Source organism: Hoplias malabaricus, chromosome 1 (assembly GCF_029633855.1).
Source record: "Hoplias malabaricus isolate fHopMal1 chromosome 1, fHopMal1.hap1, whole genome shotgun sequence".
NCBI lineage: Eukaryota > Metazoa > Chordata > Actinopteri > Characiformes > Erythrinidae > Hoplias > Hoplias malabaricus.
The window spans coordinates 60,001,547-60,029,074 of NC_089800.1; the positions used below are offsets into that span (position 1 = coordinate 60,001,547).

The 27,528-nt window shown below is 42.1% G+C and overlaps 1 protein-coding gene across 4 annotated transcripts in view; it reads left to right on the forward strand.

Annotated features, from left to right (window-relative positions):
- kiaa0586 (KIAA0586 ortholog) overlaps positions 1-27,528 on the forward strand; it is a 112,752-nt gene that overhangs the window by 53,751 nt on the left and 31,473 nt on the right. For 2 of the 4 annotated variants that reach the window (XM_066669084.1, XM_066669110.1), the window contains 17 exons: positions 15-299; positions 1,265-1,433; positions 2,025-2,207; positions 7,740-7,948; positions 8,248-8,331; positions 14,154-14,240; positions 16,344-16,528; positions 17,189-17,298; positions 18,578-18,765; positions 18,908-19,079; positions 19,433-19,613; positions 20,166-20,410; positions 20,621-20,697; positions 20,921-21,046; positions 23,509-23,692; positions 25,856-25,995; positions 26,875-26,959. In XM_066669084.1, the coding sequence (XP_066525181.1) occupies positions 15-299; positions 1,265-1,433; positions 2,025-2,207; positions 7,740-7,948; positions 8,248-8,331; positions 14,154-14,240; positions 16,344-16,528; positions 17,189-17,298; positions 18,578-18,765; positions 18,908-19,079; positions 19,433-19,613; positions 20,166-20,410; positions 20,621-20,697; positions 20,921-21,046; positions 23,509-23,692; positions 25,856-25,995; positions 26,875-26,959 (2,710 nt within the window). The remainder of the gene's footprint in view (positions 1-14; positions 300-1,264; positions 1,434-2,024; positions 2,208-7,739; positions 7,949-8,247; positions 8,332-14,153; positions 14,241-16,343; positions 16,529-17,188; positions 17,299-18,577; positions 18,766-18,907; positions 19,080-19,432; positions 19,614-20,165; positions 20,411-20,620; positions 20,698-20,920; positions 21,047-23,508; positions 23,693-25,855; positions 25,996-26,874; positions 26,960-27,528) is intronic. The other 2 variants (XM_066669092.1, XM_066669100.1) reach the window with 2 other exon arrangements.

The window sequence follows — 27,528 nt, forward strand, 5'->3', positions numbered from 1 at the left end:
TTCCTTTGTTCCAGGATGAACTAGCACAACCAGGTTCCTCTGCAGAGTGCAAGAGTGTGGAGAAAGCCAGTAGGGCAGCAGCAGTCAATTCAACACAGAGAGATCAGGGCAGCAGGAGCACAGCTGGGGCTGGGAATGGTAGCAGAAAGGTGGATAGAAAAGGGAAAGTAGCCCCTGCAGCAGTGAGAAGAACACAGTCTCAAAAAGAGTCCATTAACGCACAGGCAGTGAGCACACAGACATCAAGCCAACAGCCCGGTTCCCCTCTCAGAAACAACACTGAGCCACAGCCGCGCGCGGTGAGTGTGTTGGCATTACAGCTCACATCACAAGCACTCAACTTGATGTATCATCACCTGATTTCACTAATGAGCACTCCACACTAACAAAGAAGGGAACCTAATTAGTGAAATCATGTGTAGTGGTGCTTGGGTGGAAGGAATACCAGTAGACACTGCTAGCCCGTGATGCAACATAGTGCCCAGGCAGTGTGTTATAATGCATTCAGCACAGTCTATTATTAAAACAAACTGGTCCCATTGGGACTTGGGTCAGATTTTTAGCTTAATAGTGTATGAAAGCAATGCAAGGGGTCACCGGAGCTTTTTCCCTGCAATAATCAGCGGTCGTTTTTTTATCTGAGAACAGTTTGCTGTTTCTGTGCCGCTTCGTTGCAGTTCTCTTCTGTGCATGTGCTTTACTTATCGACAAATCCAGACAGCAACACAGAGGCTACGCTTGCAACACTGTGTAATCTGCCCATCTGGATGCAAACACAATACCTCAGGACCCTGCTCTGTCTCTGCTGCGCTTTAACTAAATGAGGTGTTCTCAGCGCCCATATGTTGCCTCCCACATCGATTTGCTATAAATAAGAGTGGGCAGACAAGAGCCAGCGCTTCTTATCTGTGTTTGGCCTGGGCCTGCTCTTCACTAATGGCTGCACATGTTTCCTGGTGTCGGTATAAAGGACACCCATCCTAGCAACGTCTCCTGCGGCTGACTGAGTGTTTGCTGTGCAAGGTGCAAGGTCTTTTTATTGTCTAACCAAACAACTGTCTACATAACAATGGAAAGCGAAGAACACTTTGAATGTAGACACTAACATGAGCTTGATATAAACTCAAATTTTATCCAGGTTTGTTTCTTCTTATGGGTTCTTGATGAATTGAGGACACAGAAGCACCTTTAATATGTTTTTTAATATAAGCTTTTAATCTAAAGCCCTTGCGATGTTGAGTACATGTTGTTCCTTCTGTCCCAGTCAGTGCTGCTGAAGTCTGAGGATGATGAGGCGTACTTGGCAAAGGTGTATGGGAAGGCCTTGTATGAGGGACATCGACGCACACTGAAAAAAGGCCCCTACCTCCGCTTCAGCTCCCCCAATCCAAAATCCATAGGCCACCGTCCCAAAGTAGTGGAGAGTGTAAAAGGTAAGGCATTTTCTCACTTGAAGTTAGTGTGGTACATTGAGCTCCTCTGCAACTGTGACATCAACATCATAATGATCTCTTTTATTAATATTTTCAACATATAGTTGTTGAGAAGAGTTGAATTGTGGGGTTTAACTGTATTTCTATGTAGCTTTTGCTTATGCAAGTGCAAGTCTATCTACTGAGTCCAACAAATGACTAAAGTGCTTCAGAATTTTTTTATTTTTTTATTTTTAGGGCAATTTTGACAAAAAGCATTTAAAATGCTGTTTGGATGAGCCCCAGATTGTAGCCTAAATTTAAAATAGAGAATGTTTATTTTAAATGATATAATTAGGTTTTGACTTAAAAAAATAGAATTGGTTTTGCCAGTTTCAGATCAATATATCACAATGCATTAGTTCAGTTTACTCCATTAATAGTGTTCCTTATTTGTGGCTTGCCCACAAATGACTTCAAAGAAAGAAGTGATGTGTAAAATCTTGTAATTAAGTCTGTTCATAAATACCTGCTCTTTCAGTGTTTATTGGAACTCGCAGCATTTCCACTTCGCTACCACTTTCACTTTCATCCACCATTCCTCTGTGGTAGGCGTGAAGATGAAGTCCTCCAAGACCCAGACCAGCATGTCCAGAGCTCCTGATGTGTCATTTCTACTGCAGCCTGCAGTCTCTGAGCCTCAGTACTTGTTCAGTCCCAGTGGCCCTGACCAGCAGCAGCAGCAACCTGGCTGCCCTCTACAGGGCTTCCTCATTCCCATGGCCATTCCACTGGGTAAGCCCCAATTCTGTCACTGCCCCAAAGTTACCATGTTTCCTCAGCACAAGTGATGGATAAGTTAAGTGTGCATTTTTATTGATACCAGTCTATAGCTTCACTCATGTAAATGCTTCAGTTTGTCACTATGCAAGACTCATTAGCTACTAGTCAAAGCAAAGTATGTTTAAAGTTTGAATTTTATGGAAAAACTGAAGTGTTTTTATTCCTAAGTTGAAAGAATGTGATAGAGGATATGAATATTGTTTTCATTTATATTACATAATATATGTAATATAACCTAACCTATGTGAGTAGTATATAGTATGTATAGAATTTAAGCTGCAAAATATGCCGGTGTAGTTTAGCCATGCTCCTTCTTGCTGAATTTATAAGAAGTGTTTCAGACCTCATTGCTGGTTAACAGTAAAGGGCAGCTAATCAGAGCAGATATAACTGCTTGAAATAAATGTAACCGTTTTAAAGAAAAACTACCTAATATTGTGACCTTAAAATGAAAGCTTCAGGATCATTGTGATGCTCCACTGAAATAAGCCTCTATCACTGCTATTCTCGATACAGCACTGCAGAAACTGAACTATGTATCTCGGAAACCATCCTCTCCCTTTCCCTCCCCAATGATTTCAGTACAGTGCTGTAAAAATGACTAGTGGAGTCTCAGGAGCGTAACCCCAACTTAGTGTTCTTTTAAATGCATAGTAAGAAAAGGTATTATTTAATAATAAGTGATAAAAATGGGTGAAAATTGTCCTTATAGTTACTTATAGTTAAAGTATATTTTTGTAAATTAACCCACACAAAACTCTAAGTATACTTCAAGAACAAAGTGTAAAATATGGGTTCTTGAAGCACCACAATGCACTGAAATAATGCTTGTTTTACTTTTTTTTTTTTTCAAAATACATGTTCCCTAACATCCTAGCTTAACCTTCTGTGAGACAGTGTAGATATTTCTGCTTCTTAACGACACCATATTAACAGCTAAAGCAGCCGTTTACATTTGCATTGCGATCATAGGCTTCTGTCCACCCTACAGTAAAGGACGGCACTTCAGCTTGACCCAGACAGCCCCCACATGCTGCCACCGTAAAGACGCCCTTCTTACAGCTGACACTGAACACACAGCAGCATTAAAGAATGGACTTAATTAGACAGACATTTTAGCTGTGTGAGTTTAGCTCTTAATTATGGCTGAGTCTTTGCTCCTCTAAAGCCTTCCTCCCTCGGCTGCGCTATTTTAATCACTTCACTGTCAGGGACTTTAATGCCCTCCATTCCACTCTAATTTTCCTAGTTCGGATCACTACGAGCTATGTCTTATACCCGACCTTGCACTGACAGAGGCAGTTGCGCTTATTAGTCAACCAACCATATGTATAAAAGCGTTTTCTGCACTTTTATGAACCAGTGTTTGCAAGTAAATGCAAACAAGGTTATCATTATTTAATAATAATATAAATATATTGTATTTCAATAATTATGATCTGTAGGATAATACACCATTTTGAAACACCACTTCTTCACACCTCCCTGTCAAAATGTAAGTATATAACGGTTCCTGTAACAGAGTGGTGATACAGAAATGGAATTGGATTGCGGGGAATGGTGTAATAGTGTTCAAACAGCAGGACGCCATTTTGAATACTATTGCTTGGCAGCAGAGCTGACCCCTGCTCTGGGATAGAGCAGGGTGAACAAAACCCCCTCTAATCACATCTGCAATGCAGTGGCTGTTATCAGAGAGAAAGACGTTTCCTGCACTGTCCGAGGAACAGGTCTCTCTCATTTAACACAGCTGCACATCTTCATCCAGATGGGTGAAGCCTGAATGATTGCACTCTGTTGATTTAGCAAACAAAGACAGAAGTGTAGATAGGTGAGTAGATCAGAAACAGGTGGTCCTGATCTGAGTTTAGTATTGTTTTCTTTAATGTCTCTATGGTATGCAAGATTTACCCTGATTGGCAGTAAATGAAAATGATGCACTATATTTTGCAGAGAAAAAAAAAAAATCAATTTTTACATAAATTACATAAATGCCAACTCTCCTCAGTTGGAATTTCTTTTTATAATTCACAGGGTTTGAGACAAGTAAGGCCATTTGGGTAAAGGGGATTTCTCTTATATTTATAGTATTTTCCCCTCACCCAAATGTGGTCAAACATTCATGATATGTGTGGTAAGTTTATTAGTTCCTTCCTTTCTGTATATGTTGACTAGTCACATACAGTGTATTTACTACCATTTTTAGATGCCACACAGAAACTGCACACATGCTTCTTTTTAAAGTTTAGATCTTTAGAAAGTTTTAGGTGTTTACATGATATAGAGGTGTATTTTTTCTGTCAATTTGTGATTTTTTTTCACCAAGCTATTGACTTAAGGGAAATATTTTAGACCTATTTAACTTACTTAAACTTAAACTCCTACCACACTTCACAGCTGAAACTGGACTTGTCTGTGGGCTCTGCTTATCTAGTTCTGCATGGAGTATGAGTATCTGGATATCTGTTCTAATACCCTGCATCTGCACATGGCACTTACAGCATATCAGGAGCTTGTTACCAATCTGGCTGATGTTTCAGGCTGGAAGTTCCCTGGGGTAGTTTAATCACATGCCACTTCAGAGCGGTCTGTTCGCCTCAGCCCTGGTGGCTGTCCTATTTCACATCACATTGTGCCTGTGTCTGTGTGTGTGTGTGTGAGTGTGTCTTGAGAGAAACCCCGGCGGAAAGTTCCAGACTCGTTAATAAGTTCGCAGGCTCTGCTGCAGTGTGTTACAGCGTGGCTGTGGAGTGTGAGGGGAGCAGGTTTGGCCTGGCCCCCGTGTGCCTCCCAGTGACACTCTGTAGGGCTGGAGCTCAGAGCTGCCCTATTTTCCTGGCTCTGCGGCTCCCCGGAGAGGACAGTGGGATTGGCAGAGCCCCCCAGGGAAGCACAGAGAGGCTTTCATCTGCAGCAGCTGTTCAGGCAGGCACATCCGCAAACTGCCCCGAGTTTCAGACGCCGGCCAAGTATGGCAGGCAGCTCCCTGCAAATCTGCTTATGAAGTTCCGCATGGCAGACCGGAGAACGTTCCCATCAAGTCAGCCTCTACAGATACAAGCTTTCCCACAGGGCTATAGGGATCTGATTGTGCAGTGTTTCATTTGAAAATTTGGATGTCAGCTAAGCTGCTGAAGAAGAATTGCTTGTTTTTGGTCTGACCTGCTACTGTTTGATGAAAAGATTATCTAAATTGAATTGTATAAATACAATGTTGGATATTCACTCCAGTATATACTCTCCACAACACAAAGCAATACTCCTTATCTTCCTTTTTTTTCAATACATTCTCATTCCCAGCACATTAAAACTTGTAGCTTGGTCAAGAGCTCACTGCTTTGTGTATCAGGTCACCACATTTTGATTAGAACAATGGGGGTCTTTCAGCCTACCTTGCACATCCAAGTATGACACTAGGGGCCCCCCAGTGCATCAGGTTGATCATTATGACGAGTTGTTTTATTTTTGTCAAATACCAGTGTATTGTTGTTGATAGGCCTGGACAATAATTCAGTATCAATGTATAAATGTTTTAATAACAATATGATTTTTAAACACAGTGGTGCAGCAGGTAGGTGTCGTAGTCACACAGCTCCGTAGGTGTGTGTCAGTTAATGTGTGAGTGAATGTGTGTCGCCCTGTGAAGTATTCCCACCTTGCGCCCATTGATTCCGGGTAGGCTCCGGACCAAGATTGGTGAGTAGAGACAGAGTGGACACAGTAAATGCAGTGAGGTGCATTTCTCTGCTGCTGGCCCTTAGCACAGATGAGGTTCTGATCTGAAAATACAGATTCATAGTCTTGTGTTAAAACTGATAATATTCAGATTCTTTGTTGCCTTGTTTCTTCACATGCATGCTTTGTGGTTCATCTGATTTGTTTTCAGTTGTCTGTAATGTCTATTTCTGCCCTGTTATTGTTCGTCATTGTGGTTATTTGTCCGTTCCAGTTTCTATATTCACCCCCCCCCCTTAACTCCGGGAGATGCGAGAATGCAAATGAGTTCTCTTGCCTCTTAACTTTTTTTTTTCCTTTGCTGGCAGTTATACAACTCAGCCCACATGTTTTCTATCAGAAATATTTGTGCATTCCAGATGAGTCAGAGACTCTTACTCCTGAGCCACCGTTTGGATGCCCTTCAGCCAAATTATGGAAATCATAAAGCTACTCCGTGTTTTGCCCGACTCCATGCAGAGGGCTGGAAAAACAGATTGCTGAGCCTGCAGCAGATTTATGCAAATGCATGTCTCCTTGTTGGCCGTTAATATGGCGTGGCCGAGCAAACGCATGACCGCTAACCTGCCGAGAGGTGAGCCAGAAATTCGGCTAGTTCTGTTAGCGCACCCTGGCTGAACCTCTTTGTCTCCATGTCCCTCTTATTGAACAGACGCCAGTCATGCAGCTGGGCTTTACTCCCAGTCTGGCAGATGTGCTCAAATGAGTGAGTCTGTATGTTGGGTTTGAAACAGTGTGTGTTAGTCCTGTGGATGTCCTTTATGACCTCTCTGGGGTAAAGTAACCGGGAGGTGTGTATGAGCTCCAGCTGTTGCAGGGAAAAGACTGTCTTTAATATCCTGTTCACATGAGAGTGCCTCTCTCTGCGTGTCCCGGCGTGTAAATAGCAATGTGATGCTATCTCCCTTGTGTCAGGGGGGCTGGTTTGAGCACAGCTTCGGGGGGTTTGTTTCAGGACCACATTCATATTGGCAGAGCACATCGAGAGTCCTCTAGCGTATCATGCGGAAGAGTCTGGAACAATGGGCCTCACTGCAGTGGTTCAAGGAGGGCGGGAGAGAGAGAGAGAGAGAGTGTGTGTGTGTGTGTGTGTGTGTGTGGGAGAAAGAGAGAGAGAATCACAGACAGACAGACAGACAGACAAAGATTGATTGTCTTTGTGATTAGCAAAGCCCTACCTTTTCTTTGCAGCTTTATGCACACGCTGTTGTTGTGTGTGTGTGTGAGGGCAAAGCCCTGTTCAAACTCATAAGCCATGCCTAGTTTTTACAGGTCTGAAAGTAATTTGAGTAACTTTTGAGTTTGGCTAAATCCCAAAAAAAAAAAAAAACCCTTCACAGCTACGTTGTAGTGTAATATTACAACAAAGCCATGTTTTAATTTGGAATACCAAGAATTTAAATGTACGATATGCAACAAAATGTAACAAATGCACTGTAATTGTACACTTAAAAATATAACCATTTTATATTCTGTGGTAGGTTCTATGTATAGTTCCAGTTTAGAGAAATGTGATTAAGGGACCATTTCAAATTTAGTGATGCCTGCAGTGTTGATAGTGATATTTTGCCTCTTGGTGATTCAGTTTAGATTTTCTGTGGAAATTTCGGGACATGAGATACATTGGGATCCATTATCCTGTATAAGTCAGTAACGTTGTTTACAGATTACATTACAAGACCTCTGCTGTTAAAACTAATCTGGAACAAATACTATTTAAGACTCATTCTGTTGTGTGCACTTCTCTAGGTAAGCCCAGAGTTGATGGCATAGCCCCACTGCCCTCACGGGTCACCATTAGTGACAAGCCTGTGACCGTGATAACATCGCTTCCACCTGCCCAGGCTTCTGCTGCTGCCTCCACCCCTAAAGTGCCTTCTCCTGTCCGCAAGCCCAACACAGTACTGCTGGAAGTGCACTCAGAGCCTAGAAGGCCAACCCCGCAGCTCCAAATACAGGTGAGGCTTTTCTCGAGCTCTGTTGTCCTGGCAACGTGAACTACATAATTGTGCCTCTATTACTACATTAAATATGGATAAGCATTCAAATAGGATAACATTTTCACGCACTCCAGACTGAATAAGTTGGAGATATTTGTGTTTTGTTCAGATGGTTATATGGCATTGCATAGCACAACGTCTCTACTAATTTAATCTCACCAATTTTTTTTTATTTCGTTTTTCTGCAGTATGATTAAAAGTCTATCTCTCTCTCTCTCTCTCTCTCTCTCTCTGTATCTCTGTATCTCTCTATCTAGGTTCAGCCAAGTGTGAACATTGAAAGTGTAACAGCCTCGAGCCCTGATCTCTCTCCTCTTCACTTCCCATCTACATCTATTCAGGTAAGAGCCACAATCAGCCAAAAAATATTCCTATTATGAGTTTTACAGTCATCTTTTATGACACACGTCTAGTGTATGTAATATCTCAGTACTTCTAATAAAGCTGTTCTAAGAAAGGTGAATTATCATTAGGGGTCTGGCACGAAAACCTTTATTGTTGAGGCATAGTGGCCCTGCCCAAGTTAGGAAATGAATCCCTGCCTGCCATGTGGTAGTGTGCAGTGTTATCCACTATGTTATGCCAAACACTAAATTGCCCACATCTACACATGACTCTCTCTTCAGGATCAGCAATGCAATAATCTCTACAAAAATACATTGCCATGGCTGTCTTCTAGAAATAGCAAGTGAGATAGAGAGAGAGATAAACATAAAAGCCAGTGCTGAAATCATTGTTGTGATTTTTACGTTTTTTTTTTATTTCCATGGCCATGATAAAATAAAAGCTTTTCCTGCTGCATTCTGATCACTGCTGGAGATTCAGCTCTGCTCAGGAAACGCTAACATAACCAGAAGCTCTTTACAGCAGTGCTCAGTTGTAACAGAAACATGAGCCCTGAAATTGTTCTTCGAGTTCCCCCCTGTGATAAGGTATGTGTAAGGATGACTGAAGGTTCTGGTTTGAAATCACTGCCAATAAAAAACTATCATCCAATAAAGGCTATTATATTATATTATGTTATTTTTGCAGTAACAATACGACTTGTCTATCTATATGCAGCCATTAGTATTTAGTATATACATTAGTATTTCATTGTTTTGACCTAAACGCTTGTCTTACACTCTCCATATAGAGATTACAGTAGAGAAGTGTGGGTCATTTCTAAAGACTCTGTGTTCCTCTGTCTCCTCTGTGTATGTATTATTGATGCACCGTGGCATGGCGAATTAAGGGTGGAGAGCTGCTTTAGGAGTGGGGCCATGCCGTGCTGGTGGTCACACAGCGAGTCCTGCTGCAACGCGAGCGCTAATGTTTCTGCAGCCTCATAGATTGATCATTTTGACAGGACCCGCACTGTTTCAGTAGCGAGGGTTTGTACCATGAGGGCATGCTACAGCCTGAAAGAGCACTACATTTTTCATACGGCAGCCAGCCTTGGCACGAGATGGATGGACACTGGGCCATTACATTTTGGCCAAGGTCCAAACAGCAGTACTTTCAATAACAGCCTTTTCCTCCATCTCCTCATGTTTGCATTTCTCACTGACTTGCTATTTATACACACATACATAGTTACACACATATACGTGTTTCACGGCAGTTTGGTTACAGTGCTTTTCCACAGCTCAGTTGCTCGTGCTCCTGCAATCTCAGCCCCCACCGTTCACATCCGGTTGCTAGGCAACACGTGCAGCTTGGCGGAGGTGTGGGTTAGATGATTTGGAACGAGTGCTGAGAGGATGAAGCAGCAGCGTGGCTCTGCTGCAGTCACATCGCTGCTGGAAAATCAGCTCTGCTCTACAAACGCTAACGTGACCAAAAACCTATTTACAGCACGGCTCAGTTGCAAGAGCTTTGGAAATGAATCATGAGCACTAAACTCTTTGAAATCTGTGCAGGGCACGGTGCATATGAGAATGGATAAAGCTGGTAGCTTGAGGTCATTACATCTCACATAAAGTGCTGCATAAAATTAGAGAAAACTCTTCGTTTACTTAATAACCAGTCTTCCTTACAAATATCCGGAGTTTCCAAAACAGGAATTCTAAAATATGTACATGTAACACCTAAAATAGCATGAAAATAGTCATCATCAGATAAACAGACCTTGTTTGTAAGCAAGAGGAGAAAATGAAGCAGCACTCTATAGATTTTTCTGTTCAAAAACACAGTGAGAATATAGCCCAATGCTGTCTGTGTGTAAGAATGTCTCAAAGCATTTTATGTTCCTGGTGCTTTTTCATATTTATATCTACAATATATCAACATATGATTTAGATATTCTCCTGGTTTTACCAGTAAGGGGTACTGTACTTTTATACTAGAGGCTTTTTATGGAGCCTTTACCCGTTGTTAGATACGTGACGCCACATTGTTGCCATTCTCCACCACACTTTTTCATTTATTGACTCGTCAATTATTCTTTTCTTCACTGTGGTTTATTTTCACCAAGCAATCTCGAAGCACTATATTATGAGTAGACGAGAGAAATGCCGCACAGAATAAATGTGGAGAAAGAGAAGAGATGGTGATGTGTGTGTGTTCCACCCAGATGTGCTGTTAGCAGGCTTGGCTAGTAGAGGCAGTGTCAGTCTGATCCTCAGCCGAGCCCTGAGGAGGCGAGTAGCTCTGCCAAGGGCACACTTACAGCATGGCGGCCCTCATTCCTCTCAAGTCTTTTGATTCTCTCTCTCTCTCTCTCTCTCTCTCTCTCTCTCTCTCTCTCTTTTCTCCCTCTCTCTCTCACATCCGCACTTTCTCTTCTGCTCCCCCCCTCTTGCTCACACTCTATTCCAACATTTCTCTTTTTCTCTGCCTCTCTCTCTCTCTCTCTCTTTCTCTCTCTCTTCTCCCTCTCTCTATCTCACATCCGCACTTTCTCTCCTGCTCCCATCTCTTGCTCACACTCTTTTCCAACATTTCTCTTTTTCTCTGCCTCTCTCTCTCTCATTCTCTTTTTGTTTTTGCATCTAGCTGACTGCCCATGACTCATCAGCCTGGAAGTCTTCGACCTCACAAGCTCTCATGCACACGTGCACGCATACAGACACACTCTCTCTCTCTCACACACACACAAGCTTTGATTCTTACACATGGTTTTGGTCCAAAACCGCCCCTCCTCCTCTGTGGCCTGTGTTCTCTTGGTCAGAGAGAATTGAATATGACCACACCTCACTAAGCATGCCAAGATGACACACACACAGAACTCATCTACTAAAAAATAGATGAGTATGTCCTCTGAGGCTTGTCCATGAGCGCAGCACTTGGCATTCTGTTTTCCAGAAACCGAGCGCACGCATAAGAGAGGAATTTATTTCAGCTGCTGCTTCGTGCTCCCTATGCAGTGTTTGCCTTGGATGGATGTGTAATTCATGAAACAGCATAATAATTGTAAAATAAAGTCTGTGTAATGTTATGTCTGCAGGTGTGTGTGTATGTCTGTGTGGACATAATCACATAAAAAGGGGGAGGTCAAAGGAGAACAATTTATGAATGAAGCTGGTGAAATGATTAAAAAATACATTTTTATATATAAAACTAGGAATCTTATCATCTGTGTACAACCTGGGAGACTACAAAAGCTTTAACCATCATCTCAGATACAGACATGTGCAAAGGCCTGAGACAACTCTTCATTTCATTTCCTGTCAAACTGACCATCAAGCGCTGGTTATTGGCGGATTCTTATTTTAAGCTGACATTTGAAAGTATATACAGGCAAGATCTGAGACAGCACAAAAATGTCAGCCTCAGAATAAAAACCACTCAAAACTTTAGTTTTTAAAAGTGGGAGAAAATCAAGCTCCACTTTTGCTTCAGATCTATTATAAAATTCACAGATTTGTCTCTCCATCCACTGTGAGAAAGCATTTCAAGTCAGTCAGTCTGAAAGTGTGTGTAACTGTGAATAAGCCGGTACTGAGAAAAGGAAATTGGGGCGGGGGAGCAAATCAAACAAAAATCTGCTGGTGTTCTCAGAACAATGGAATGGACACACTAGAGTACAACATAACACCACTGAAATACATTTTCTTGGGATTGTGAGAAGGAGAAATCCCATCCAATTTTTAAGACGAGTAAAGTAAGAACGGAAGCTGTAATAAAAACAAAGAGCAGATGAACTAAGTATTAATGGATATACTTATATATTTTCCTCCACGTTCTGAATGTCCGCAGATGTGTATATTTGTTCGTGTTAGAGAGATTGTATCTGTTACCCTTTCTTCAGTAGTCGTGAAGTTGACTGCTTATTGACCTGCTTGTCTCCCTCAGCCTATCTCAGTGCTGTGAGTAAGTGTTTTGTGTTTGTGAGTGGGTGATGGGAATAGTAATGAATAGTGTAACTCCTGGGTCCACTGCAGCAGGCTGCCTCTGTTCGCTGCTCTGCAGTGTTGTTTCTGCAGCACGCACTCAATCCCAGTACACAGCACTGAATGCTGTTCCTTTGTCCATCCCCATTTCTGTGATGCAAAATACTTTCAGTTTTCTAGATGTAAAATAATATTCTCAGTCTGAGTGGATCCAGAAAGCTGGGATTGTGATTTACTCACAGTATAATGAAAATGACAACAAATCTTAATATTGAGACTATAGTCAGTGTGCGAATTTGGATGTTCAGACAATGCAGTTGCTTCCGTTGACCTAATTAATGCATTGTCCATTCAAAATGATTTGTTGCCATAGTGCAGGTTATCACACTCGCATCACAGTGTTTGTTACAATATATTGTTACACACTGAGAGGTTTATAATGTTGGTGCAACTGCAGTATGTTTTTCCACTGCACTGTTGTGTACACAGAACATTTCCAGGCTACTTTCCACAAGAAAGTCTCTGTGATTATCTTTAATGTGTTTATCAAATCACACTACAGGAAAGCACTGACACGCTCTGGATAGTGTTATTTATTTTTTTGCAACAAAGAATAAATTGTATGTCACAGAAAAAGAAAAATCAGCGATAGCTCTCTTCTGATGAGGTTTAAAGGATTAAATTTTAATATTTATACTAATATTGTCAAACGTTACTATCTATTTGAAATTAATCATTTGTGAAATTCAATAAATAAATGGTCACTGAAATGGAGAGAACACATATTTAAATGTTAATATCTGCTGCTGCACTGTTACCGCAGACACTTACGCCAGTTACAGGGTTCGTTTCTTTTCCTCGCTCTGTATGCATTCTTTGTCGCAGAGCTCATAATGGCAATGTGTTCTCATTGATGTAGGGGGATTTTATGCAAGTCATTCTCCAAGGATTGCGGATGTTGGAATAGGTCTGTATCCCGTGTGTATCAATGCCTCTCCAGGTTAAGAATCGCTTAGTGCATTGTGTGCGTTTAAATATGCTTTATATTTAGTCAAAATACATTTTAAATTGTGTTATTATTTAGATGTATGTGAATATCCCATTGGATTTTCATCATTGTTACAGTGATGCTGTCTATCATATTATTGGATAGAAAAACAATGCTCTTCATACTTGGAGAATTAAGGACGTGAGCCCTGTTAATTGTAGCTATTATACGGTGCCGTCTGCCCAGCTAACGGCCTGCAGTCTGCTTTACTCCAGCTCAGTCTCGTGCACAGCGTGTACGCATGGAGGAGCCCTCTTTCTCTCTCTGCGTTGCCATAGAGACCAGAGCGGGCAGGCAGAGATGGTGTGTGTAACCCCCCGAGGGGAGGACTCGGGATTCTCTCACATACGGCGTGCACGAGCTGGACCAGGTCATGACCTTTGCAATCGTGTGTGTGTGTGTGTGTGTGTGTGGGAGTCCGCTCCAAATGAGAATGTGTGAGTGTGTATGCCAAGTGTTGCTCTCTCACCTCTCAATAAGCATGGCTGAGGGAAGAGTAATTGTGCCATGTGATAAGTCAGCATTGTGGCAGTGATTACAGGCAGCAGGGATTGGTGGAGGGAACATCAGGAGATGATGAGGTGCATCTGCCAGTGGAAGCTGCTTCGTGACAAAGATGTTTCACACAGCACCGTGTTATGATGCTCAGTCAAATGTAATCAACTTGCATTGGACTGTCATCAGGATCTTTTAATAATTCATACATGCGTAAGCTCATAATCCCTCCGCCTGTTAATGACATGGAGATTTTGCTGTTGTTTTGCACCTTGTTGACCTTCTCCTCTTTTGTGCCTCATATCAGGCTGCAGCAGGTACCCAAGAGTCTGAAGTGGCCGATGAGGATGAGGACTTCCCTGGAACGAATTTCTTGGCAGTTGCAGACATCCAGGTATATCCGACTGAAGCTTTATAACTTATAGTTTTTGGCTCAGTCCCATGCTCTCCAGTACTCAGCACAAAGGTCATTTGTTTTCTTGCCCAAGGGCATGGAGCAGGCAGCCTATAACACCCAGCCTGCCGCAGGAACAGTGATTCATATCCTATTTAGACTTTGACAAAAGTGCAAATACACATTCAGCTTGACACTCCTACTTGGAAACATCAGCTGTTAAATGAATGAGATTTGCAGAGACAAAGTGAGGAAGAGAATGCTGCGTTCATTAATTACAAAAAGCAGCGAAAGAGTTCGAAAATCGTTGTAGAGAGGACGTTGATTTAGGCGATTGGTATTGAAAGGGCGTGGTGTGTGTGTGTGTGTGTGTGTGTGTGTGTGTATGTGTGTGTGTGTGCATAGCCCATATCCCCTCTTTGTTCTGTCCCACTCCACTACTGGCTGTTCAGGAATTCCTCTCACATCACAGGCTACTGAAGCATACACACAAAGCCATAAGCCTGCCATATTTATGGCTAACAAGCGACGCAAGCTGCTTGGCATATTGGGCATTAGGCTGATTCCAGCGCACGGTCGGACAAGGGCAAGCCGTCAGTTAGCACAGAAATAGCACAGCAGTCATTTGACTGAGAGAGGAGAGGAGAGGAGAGCATAGCTGTGTTGTTCTCACGGGCTTTTGTAGCTACTGGAGAGGAAAAAAGAATGCAGATAATGAAAATAAAGGGTTTTGGGGTTCCACTCTATTTGTAAGTTGAACAATTCCACATTGCCCCCTTTCGGTTAAGGCAGCAAACTGCACGTAGTGTCTACTTACTGATCTTATGTTCCCAGGGCAGTAGACTAGTAAACGGATCATTTGTCCACAGTATATTGTGTACCAGCTGTTTTCTGGCATTTGGTCAGTAACAGAACCTAATTAACTTCTGAAACTCATATAATTCTACATCTTCGTATTGAACAAAGGTCTCTGACCGCTACATAATAAATCGAGTTGAATTCTATTTGTGTTATTTGTGGGATTTGTGGGATTGTGCCTACTTGTTGCTTTCCTTTTTATAACTATTCTGCCTCTTAATACTTGATTTATAATTCTGGGAATGCTGTGGGTTACTGAGCATTTTTAATGCAACTTGCTGTGTGCTGGGAGTAAATGGATTGCTGTTAAAAGTATTGCATTGAGTCATTTGTCAATATTATAGAGCATCTTTAAATGTTTGTGTGTCAATTAAGGTCAGGATTATTGCTCTGGTTATGCCAACATTGTCCGAACTGAGAAAAACTATAAAAGATCTCAAGTGCTATGTGCCCAATTGCCTATAATTAAGCTTTTTAAAAATTCCAATTACTGCTGGCATTCTTGCTCCCACTCTGTCTTTTAGCTCTCCCAGCTGCCAAATAAAGGGCTCAGCCACTCCAGTCCAGACCCCATCAAACAAGCCCTCTCGCACAGAGCAGCCAGGGCCACATGCCCAATCCTAAAATGTCATTCCTCTAAGTCTCCTGTGTCTCTGCTCTGACAGGCCTGTTTTTTGATGGAGCCATAAACTTCAAACAGGCTCAGTGACTGGCCGGCATTGCCAAGGTTTTTCCCCCTCTCTTTCTCTCTCTGATTTGCCCTCCCTCCAGTTTTTTATTTTTTTTAACCATTATATCCACCCTCCCCCTAATCTTTTTCTCTCTGGACCCTGGCCATTGGAAATGAGCTGATTGGCCCGGCTTTACCCAAGGCTGCCTGACACTGATCCAGAGGAATCTGCACATAATGCAAACCAGTGGCCAAAGTGTTCAGTGCTACCACACAAAAGTGGACAGAAAAATAACAAAAGACAAAAGTATCTCTGCTGTGTGAAGACAATAATGACCTCTTTGAATTCACACTCTGTCTAACATGTGTTAGCGATAATCACATCAGCTGGATGTGTCTTTACTGTTGACTGTTGGAGAACGGTTGACTTGTTTGGCTTTAATTCAGTGACCCAAACCGTGATTAGCAGCAGATCCGTCTGTAAAGATATCAGCCAATTCAGTAGGCACACAGTGTATCCCATCATAAAATCCCATTATTACAGTTTCCTTTATTCCTCTTGTGTTAAAAACCAGGGGCCCGAAGATGGAGAAGCTCCTGAAAATGCTCTTATAGAGCTGAATGGTCAGCCATCTCCTCCAGCTGCTATCTACCATGGCCCAGCTTTCCCCGTGCAGCCAGCCCAGACTGTCCCCCTCACTGAGCCTGTACTCAGAACTATTCAACACAGAGAGACCCTGGAGAACAGGCTCGTGGACTGGTAAGAAATTTGCAGAAGCTTCAACAAGTAAACACAATAGCAGAATTGTCCGTGTCTAATGAAACAGCTTCCATTCTTGTCTAGGAGACTTGAAGTCTTCAGGCATATTTTCCGTGCAACCAATGTTCATTCTTCAAAATTTGATATTATTTTCTCATTGTCAGGATCCAAGTAACCACAGACACATCCAGGGATTTTGACGTCAGGTCTCTGGGGTGACCCGTCTTTGTTTTCCGAGAACACCAGCAGCTTCTTGAATTGTTTTGCATTTCTCAGTAATGGCTTCTTGACAGATGCACATTTTTCAGACGCTTAGCATTGATTTGTTTTCTTTCTTGTGGAAGGATGATCAGAAACACCTGTGGATTTCTTAAAATCTGTAGCAAGATTGGCACTTGAGACTGTAATAGTTTTCATAGATGAAAATGTATCAGTTTATCTGATAAACCAGTACCAGTAGAGTTTTCATGTGTTGTTCTTTTTCCCTCTTGTTAGAAATCTCTTCTCAAGAGTGAAAACTTGTATTTAATTCCATTTTAACTGGAAATGTAATAAATTAATGATGCTCTTAGATTTTTCAGTGCTTTTGTGAGTGAAAGTGTTGTTCTCTCTCTCTCTCTCTCTCTTTCTGTTTGTGTGTGTGTGTGTGTGTGTGTGTAGGGTTGAGCAGCAGCTAATGGCAAGGATGATCAATGAGATGTTTCCTCAGCGAGCTCAGGCAGACCCAGCAGACCAATCAGAGCCAGAGGACAGTGTGGGCACGGATATAGGTAAACCATGATCGCCTGTTTATGACATTTGATCGTGGGTATGATGGTGGTAAATCAACATCTCGCCCACCACTGTCAAGTCCCTTTGTGTAATCATGCCCGGTGGTGATGAATTAAGCTCAGTATTATGCAGTCTGTGGTTCTGAAAAAACTATGTGATAAAAAACAAAACGATCCACAGTGGAATGTTCGCACTAAACGGAACACACATTTTCCCTCTCTTCGTTTCGATTCATATTTTGTGCAAACGCGAGCAGTGCATTTGTCAAAGCCGTCTGTATGCTGGCAGATTGTATTTCCTCATTATAGTGCAATTGCTCTTCTTCATCCCCTCCATTCCTCCTTTCCTCCATTTCACTCGGCTCACTTTAAGTCAGCCTGCGTGCGCTCCCTGCCTCATTAATCCCCACACTTGTTTAATAGAAAGATCAATGGTGTATCAAATTTGCAGAGGAGGCTACAAGTCGGCAATCAGCAAACTCTAGTCAGCACATTCAGGGACTGACTGGACTCTTCCCCACTGAAGCAGCCTCCATACTATTCAGATATTACATCACATTGCTTTAGACAGAGGAGAAGAGCCGCCCTGCCAAGAGTGCCACTTTTCGATAGGTGCCATTTTAGTTCTTTAATATTGCCAGTCAGAAATGCTGATGGGGCACAAATGCAAAGTAATATGGTCAGATGTACAGCAGCTTTCAATTTGCTCCCTTAGAATTATTTGCCTGTTGATGCACTGGTAGGGTTCAGCATATTTTAGCGATATATAGCGGAATGCTGGCCCTGTGGCAGCATTATATCAGGTACCCATTTCAAGGAACTTTGTCAGTGAATTTGAGGTACACTGGCTACTTTACATGGGGTAAGCATTTTTCTGGCAGTGACTTTGATATGGTAATGATTTATTAAGCCCAACAAGACCCATATGCTTGCAACCTAAATGTCAGTCTATCATCAGCATACTGATTTCTTTTTGCAGAACCTCCTTGTACAAGAATATTGCCTCCAAATTGAGAGTTGTTTGAAGTATAAATCATTTTCCTTCTGGCGTGAAATATCAACGGCTGGAGGACAATAAGACATGGTGCAATGACTCATAGTATTCACATCGCTAGCGATGATATTCCACCGAAGTGAAATTGTGCCGGTCCACTCCGAGTCATCAGCACAGAAGTCAGGACAGACGGAATTGAAGCTAGACAAGCTCCTAATGGAGGTCGTAATCACAACCAATCAAGTGTATGATTAGGCTGCCTCTGTGTGTTTTGATGCGGGTCAGTGGAGACTGCGGGTGGTGGAGGGCTGCAGCTGTTTGTGGATGCTGGATTGCCAGTTGACTCAGAGCTCATCAGGCAGTATGTGAATGAGGTGCTGGCTGATATCATCACCCTAATGCTGGGCCAGAGAGAAGGCCCCAGAGAACCTGCTGCTGCTCCTGCCTCAACCCAGGACACACACAATCAGCAGGTAAAAAAAATATATACATACTTGCACAGGATTTGTTGCGATTAATGGTAACAGCCTAACTGTATTGAAGGATGTGATTTTAATGATGATTAGCTCTGCAGTGACACCTGCGTTCTCTTATTGGTTTTTAATGTTCTGGCAGAAGACTCCAATTCCAACACCACTGCCCACTCCAGAGCCAAGTCTGAAAGATAGTCCTCTGTTTCTGAGAGAAGCACATTCTCCTGTGAGCACTCCAGAGCTCTCTGAGCATGTTTCACTGGTTCAGTCACCAAGAGACAGCAAGCCTGTACTACCTCAGCCAGCTCTCACAGGTCTCACAGTGTACTTTCAATGTTTACTATTTAAATGCTTTGTTCTCTACAAGCCACAGACTTTATTTGCAGAGATGCCAGTTAACTGGTTAAATTATTTATGTAATAGCTAGCACTGCTCAACACAGAGGTCGTATTATGAGCCCTTTTATAAAAATGTGAGCAGCTTTGCTCGTAAAGCATAACTACAACAGTAGTTATTAATCTTAAAATGTGTTTCTGCTGTTTTTTTTCTATATGTTAATTGCTAACAACTGAATAATATAAAAATATATGGGTGTTTGAAGTTTGAATTCGCAATATGGCACCTTTGGAGCTGAACATATTGTCCTTCCTGATCCTGATTATTTAAGAAGCAGTAAAGTCTCCAGTGGGAACACCTGCCAGCACACCACTTCCATCCCCCGGCAGGGTTGCAACACCTTCCCCCCCACCAGAGCTCGCAGACCCTCATAAGCCTTGGGGTGATGCAGAGCTTCCTCTGGAGGAGGAGGAGCCACATAATGAGGAAGAGGAGCAACAGCCACCACCACTGTGAGTTTTTTGGGGGTTTTTTTCCCCCCACCTCATTCCACTCTGGCCATTAATGTAAGTAAAAACTGCTCTGATACAGGTACATGACATTCTCATATTTCTGCGATGTCTTAAATAATTAAAAATAATATTTATAATATTTATGAAAACTAGCTTTTTGTTTCATAATTTTTTTTTGATGGAAAGATATAAGAAAACAACTTTTTCTTCAGGTTGAATTTAATAAACGTATGCCTTGAAATATTAGGAAATAAAGCACCCACAAAATTAATGTTAAATGGTGGCTGAACTGGTAATAATATGAAGTTGAGGTTTAGCATATTCAGCATCGTAAAAATCATATTATGTGCTCGAAAAATCTTCACTATTTCATATTAAGACGGGTCAAATATGTGAAACCACATTGCCCCCTGCTGGTAACACGTAGAAAAGCAGGCACTTCTAGAGGCATCTTTTTTCACTTCCATTTATTATTAGATTTGAAAACTGACTCAGAGCAATATTCTCTCTCTCTCTCTCTCTCTCTCTCTCTCTCTCTCTCTCTCTACCCAGAGATGTGCTGTCAGTCGCCCATGAGGAAGAAGTATTTCCATCATCCCCAGTTCTGCCCAAACCACAGAGTGATTTATTTCCAACAGCAGAGGAGCCTGCCTCTGCTCCACCTGAATCTCCTTCTGTAGAGGAGAGCAGCTCCCAGCTCAGCCCCTCCCTCACAGAGACGGAGACAGAGACTGCAGCCAGACACATCTCAGAGGGAGAGCTGCTGTTCAGCTGCGGCCAGATGGCTGCAGTCAGAGGTATGAGCCAGCCTGTCACACAAACACACACAGGAAACACGCAGATAGCGTCCATCCAGGTGAATGAGTCGCATTACTGTCACATCATTACACAATGAACTCATGCAATACACAATGTTACACTGGCCACTGCTGTGCACATAACATTCATGAAACAAACTGGCATTACCGCTGTTTGTTTGAATTCAGTGTCTGTTTTTTTTTCTGTAGCTTTGCAGGAAGAAGGTTTCCCTCTGCCCAACTTAATGACCAGCTTCAACAGCTCCCTGCATGGAGTCCAAGATATGGTGAATCCCTTTTCTGAACAGCATGTCTCATAGCAACAAAACCTAAATCAATTTTGGAATCAGATAACAAGGGTCTTGCCATAAAACCAATTTATATTTGAAAGCACCTATGGAGCGACTGCACAGATGCATTAAATTAGAAGCATGCATCTTGTGAATATTGTCCTTGCCTTACATCTCTGTACAGATTCATTCATATGATTTTCATCATTGTGGTTGTCAGGACTACGACCCCCCCAGTGAGGGGCAGGTGATTAGAAGGCCACTTGTTCCTGTCCACCATGACCCAATCCTTTCACTCCTGGCCAGGATGGAACAGGGACCAGCCAGCCAACCACAGCAACCAGAGGTAAATCACGTGCATTTATGGACATGCATTTCTGTACAGTACTGTCCAAAAGTCATAGGCCAATCTGTCATTTATTCAAGGCTCAGTGGAAATAATTTACATAAAATACACAGAAGCCTATTTTCAGTATTAAATGTATGTGTTTAATTTTCCCCTCTTCTCTTTTGTGCCTCGTCTAAAACCTTTTTCCATCAATCTGTCAAGCCTCAAAAAATGCATTACAGCTGCGTCCTCTAATGTGCTTTATTTTCCCCTTCAACATTCATTCAATCAACTACACAGACACACCTCAGAAATTAGTAATGTGTGCATCTGAAATGACTAAAGGAAACATTTTGAAGCATACTAGATATTATTATTAATACAGAATAGTTATTATATTATTCATATATATATATTAGATCTGTGGTTCTCAAACCATGGTACGTGAAGCAGCAAGTGTTGATACGCCAGGTGATCTCGTAAAATTGCTACTTAATTTAAAACAAAATAATTAATGAGTGAAAATCTGAAACTATTAATGTGTAAACTACGTAATGTTTCACGTTTTTCATAAAAATACAGCATGGGCTACAAAGAAATGGTATTCAGTACATCTTTAAAAGAAGAGCTGGGGCAGTGTTCCCCTGCTTCTTGTTTCCAGGGAGGGAACGCTATCTCCCAGTATTTTGCACAATCCATAAAAAGAAAGCCCAGTTTCAGCTTCTTACTAAACGTAAGCAAAGGCTAGAGACAGATGTGAGTAATTTGGATATTATTGCAAAAAAAAAAAGTGGAAACAAGAAAAACCAACCCCACGAAATACTTCCAAGCCCAGAAAGACTAAATCTAGAGACATAAATAGAGAGAACACTTAGCTGAAGGGAAAAGACATGGCTGGTCTTCGCATCACTGTTTAACAGCGCTGTGCCTCCTTCATCTACTGATACAAGTGCTGACAGCCAACAGTGAGCACCTGCTCCAAGCGCTGCGCTGTTTTCACCTATAGTCTATTAAAGCACATATTAAATTGATCTCTCTTCACATTTTTATTTCTTACAAAATTCTTATTTCTCCAAAAATCTATATGTCCTCATAAATGTATAATTGTGTTTTAAACCTTCATTCATTCATTCATTCATTCATTATCTGTAAGCGCTTATGGTGGGTCCAGAGCCTACCTGGAATCATTGTGCGCAAGGCAGAAATACACCCTGGAGGGTGCGCCAGTCCTGCACAGAGCAACACACACACTCACACCTACTGACACTTGAGTCGCCAATCCACCTACCAACGTGTGTTTTTGGACTGTGGGAGGAAACCCATGCAGAAACAGGGAGAACACACCACACTCCTCACAGACAGTCACCCGGAGGAAACCCGCGCAGACACAGGGAGAACACGCCAAACTCCTCACAGACAGTCACCTGGAGGAAACCCACGCAGACACAGGGAGAACACACCAAACTCCTCACAGACAGTCACCTGGAGGAAACCCACGCAGACACAGGGAGATCACACCAAACTCCTCACAGACAGTCACCCGGAGGAAACCCATGCAGACACAGGGAGAACACACCACACTCTTCACAGACAGTCACCCGAAGGAATCCCACGCAGACACAGGGAGAGCACACCACACTCCTCACAGACAGTCACCTGGAGCGGGGATGTTTAGATTTTTGAGAGACTGAAGAAAATCAAACCCTCTTCAGATCTAAGAAAATATTTCTGTCCATCCTTCCAAAAAAAATGCCTGAAAGAGCCTGTAAATGAAAAGGTAATAGGAAATTCATACTGCACCCTAAGACACCTTCGATGTGGAATATGGTTTGGTTTGATACGAATGTCATGCGATTATGGGAAGCAGAAATGCAGAATCAAAGAATGAATTTTGAGGTGTTAAAAAAAAAATTAAATATGATCACAGTAGATTAAATTGAAAAAACAAATAGCAAATAGTTTTTTTTAATTGTTGAAAATTCTGTGCTTTTTAAGGGTGGATGTGTCTAATACAAGAAAAAAAAATATTCATTTTAAATATTCATTCAAATAAAACAAATATTTGAATTTCCTGGGCATTGTAATCAGAAAAAAATAACATCTGAATGCGTGGTCTCTAACAGTGCTTTTCATAAGGGTTTGTGCTGTCAGTAGAACTACAGTTAACCCATGATGGTAAAAACTATATGTAGTCAATTGTTTATTTTTTCATCATTGAGGAAAATAAAATCCTAGTTCTTCTGTGAATGTATTAGGTGTACGTATTTGGTCTGGAGGATCTGGGCTAACTGACCGACTTATTTATTATTTATTTATAGCTCTGGTTAGTTTTACTTGTAGTTTGTACAAGACATTACACAAAGTTACCACTAGGGGGCACTAGCAACCCATGGTTGAAAGAGCTCTCAAATCAAAGTGTAAAATGGAGTAGAAATCCTATTGCATTGTTCAGTAAGTGTGAAGTGCTTGTGTTTTGTCAGCGGTCATACGACGAAAACAGCAGCGGGGAGGTGAGCGAGGGCCAGCGTCCAGTTCTGAGTGCAGCGCAGGAGAAAGTGGTGACCGGACATTCTCTCATACAGCCGCTCTCCACCCAGTCCACTGCAGAACAGAGTCCACATGCAACCCTGACCTCACCTGGACAAGTGCTCGTTCAGCACCCAGGTACATTCACAGATGTACAGACTTGAAATTGTGACTGCAGTATGTCTCACATATCAACATTGCTGAGCCCTTGTTTTCACAGAGAACAATTAACATGCATTATTTTGCATGTTAATTACAGCACTGGTGTTTGTTAAATGCTGCCTCAGCTCAACTGAAGTGTCTGAAATATCACAGGACACAGTGAATATTTTGTTTTTAAGACACACATTTTACATTACTGCAGTGATCAAAAACAGAATCAGTAGCCATCATCAAGTACTAAAAATATGTAAGACTTCTAAAGTATATATATCTTTGACACTGTAGTTGAATATTCAGTGGGAAACACGAAGGCTGTGAGAACAGCTTGTGTGTGGTTTACCACACACAAGCATTTAAGTTTCCACTTCTCACATATTATATTGTTATTCCTGCCACCGTAACGTGTGTTTGTGGAGTTACAGGCAGCCTCTGGGTGGCCGTCTGTCTTGCTGCCAGGTGTTTGTGGCCCTCACTGGACCTGGCTCTAATGGGGCATGCCTTACACTAGCCGTGTTATTTGAAGGGAGGGAATAGAGATGTTTGTGCTGTTGAATGTCTGTGTGTGTGTGTGTGTGTGAGAGAGAGAGAGAGTGAAAAAGGGAGAGAGAGAATGAAGGACTGAGCAGAGGCTGGCCCAGGGGAAGCCAGCCTGTCTGGATACTTCATCAGGATGCAGGCTGGGGGAGAGGAGCGGAAAACAGCCCTGCTCACAGCGTTCTCTAACAGCTCTGTGTGAACATTAGCCAATGACAACCTCCTCCTGCTGCACACTCTGCAACAGTTCTTCATAACCCCTAACTTGCTATATTTCATCAACTCAAAATAAAGAGGGGTTTACAGATGAAAAAGGCCCATGTTTGTTTAGTTAACATGTTTTTTTGGCTCAATAATATATAGAGTTTTAAAATCTGTGAAAAAACCTACACTGTGTTCTTCACCTTCTTGTGGTTTCTAGGTTTTTTGTAGTGCAAATACAGTCCGTATGTATGTTTATATATCTTTTATGAGTCTTGCCACTATGATATCAGTGTTTCAGCTCACATTATAAGTGCTTGGCCAGTATCTGTAAGTTATGAGTGCAGTGTAACAGAGCGCTCATGGTAGATTCCTTGCCTCTTCCTGTGTTGGCCTAAACCAATATTTACCTTAGGCTGAAGCAGCTCCACTCATGGTAAAAAGAACCTCAATGTTGCTTAGAGACGAGTGCTGCCAAAAGAGAAAAAAACATACTTGAGCAGCACAGACAAGACTGCCTTATTGATGGCGAGAAATTTTTAAGGCTGTTTTGCTTTCTCTCAACCGTGGTAATATGTCTTTAGTGAAACTGTGTCTTAATAAGCCTGAGCTACTGCACTCTGCAAATACAGCTTTTGGTTTACATGTGAAAAATCATTCACATCCATGTAACCCTCCAACATTGATGCCAAATAATCCAGTTTATTAGGTACATGTTTCGTGTGCCTACACTCATATCATTAGGTACTGAGTAACCTGATAAACAGTTGGTCAATCTGGTGGTGAATATTTTATCAGCTACACTCATCACTGTCCACCATAGGTCAATCTCTGTAGACTGTTCTATACACGGCAGTATTACCAACTGTTCCAAATTATTTTAGTATTAATTTGCTTAATCCATCCATCCATTATCTATAACCGCTTATCCAATTTAGGGTCACGGGGGGTCCAGAGCCTACCTGGAATCATCGGGCGCAAGGCGGGAATACACCCTGGAGGGGACGCCAGTCCTTCACAGGGCAACACAGACACACACACATTCACACCTACGGACACTTTCGAGTCGCCAATCCACCTGCAACGTGTGTTTTCGGACTGTGGGAGGAAACCGGAGCACCCGGAGGAAACCCACGCGGACAACACACCAACTCCTCACAGACAGTCACCCGGAGCGGGAATCGAACCCACAACCTCCAGGCCCCTGGAGCTGTGTGACTGCGACACTACCTGCTGCGCCACCGTGCCGCCTAATTTGCTTAATCAATAATTTTAGTAAGGCACATAAAGACACCATCCCACCCAACAAAATAAATAAATAAATAAAGTCGTGTGTGAAGAGCTGCTCTTGTTTGCTCTACTTTCTGGTTTTAACTGCTATGTTGTTGTTCCCATGGTAACCAGGTGAGAGAGATGCAGTAGCCGAGGACAGTGGGCTCTCGTTCAGCTTCAGACCTTCAGAGGAACATGGAGAGACTCCTCGTGTTCTTCCTTCATTAGCTGCATCTTCGTTAACTCAGCCTCTACACTCTACACACCAACAGGCATGTATCTCCTGCTCTGCCAGACTTCTGCTAATTTTCTCTTTCAAATTGTAATTAAGCAGCACATTACTTATTCATATGGCATATTAGCCAATTGTCAGGGGTTAGCAGGTAGAAAAGTGTAGTAAGTAGAATTTGCCGTACTATAGGAGTGCTGCAGGACATATAATAGATACAAATAAAGCTATTTTATGGGATTTTATGATAAAGTTATTATAACATGATTTAAAAAAATGCTTTAAAACGATGCTTTTTGTCAAACTTCACTACTGAAGTTTCCAAATAATCAAACTTAGTCCACCCTGAACTCTAGCGGTTGTCAAGTTATTCACAAACAAAAACAAGTAATTGTTTTTCTTCTGAGTGTATTGTTACAGTTGTTACTGTTGCATATTGATGAACTATTAAAAAGGTATTTACTGTTAAATTTGGTTGTTGTGTATAATAACATCAGGTTTCCGAACTGCCCATGCTTTCATGTCTTGGTTTCTATCAGTGTGGGTGCATCAGCAGAACTTCATTATTAACCCGTTTAATTAAGCAATCAATATATGGGTTGGCCCTGGTGGGAGTGTAGAGGAGGGGGTTGTGTAATCTTCCCTGTCCAGAACAGGCTCTTTCTACCTGTTTCTCTATTCTCATAATCACAAAGACAAAGCGGTGGAGTGCTGAGACATACACGGTGCGCTCCATAAGCAGGGATTTCTCTTTCCCCGTGTGGGGGATTACCCCTGACTGAGTGTAAAACTGAAACAGTGTGTTTGCTATCATGCTTTGTGCTCCTGTTCCTCTTTGTTTCAGTGTAATCCATGCAGAATACAATGTGAGCTTCTAACCCCTATTCATGCCTCTCCTTTCATCTCATCTTTTCTGTTTTAGGTTCCTGAGTCTGTAGAGACTCCCCAGATGGTCCACCGACCTGCTCCAATTCTAGTGAAGCAATATCAACACAAAGAGGGACCAGGTAAAGCTGCTGTAAAATATTCTCACCGTGCATAGCTAGTTCATACTGCAGAAAAACACAGAACACATCGCAGTTGGCATATGTGCTTGTGCTGTTGGGCTTTTTAAGGCATACTTTCATTCTATCACTTTCATGTGGTGCAGTTTTACTGTGCAGCATGATTGTGGCATATTATTATGCCTAAGCAAATAACAACAGTTAGGAATATGGCAGTGCGTGATAAATGGAGGTAAAGCAATAAATGCTTAAACCAGTAAATAAGTATAATGTACTGCATTAACTGCACATGTAATTACAGAGAGTGTACGCTATGTACAAATACACCCACACACACATCTGCATTCTGCTGAGCTCTCATAAACATGTTGCTGATTAAATATTGGATGACACATCTTATCAGCTATGTGCTGGGTCTTGGCCGACACCTCATGAGCTATTCACACTGAAACTGGCTCCAGTCAAAGCTGCATTAGTGCAAGATCCTACAACCACAGCCAGTGTTTCCCTTCCCTTGGTGTCCCACTTTGCACACACCCCCCCCCACACCCCCACACCCCCAACTTAAGTGA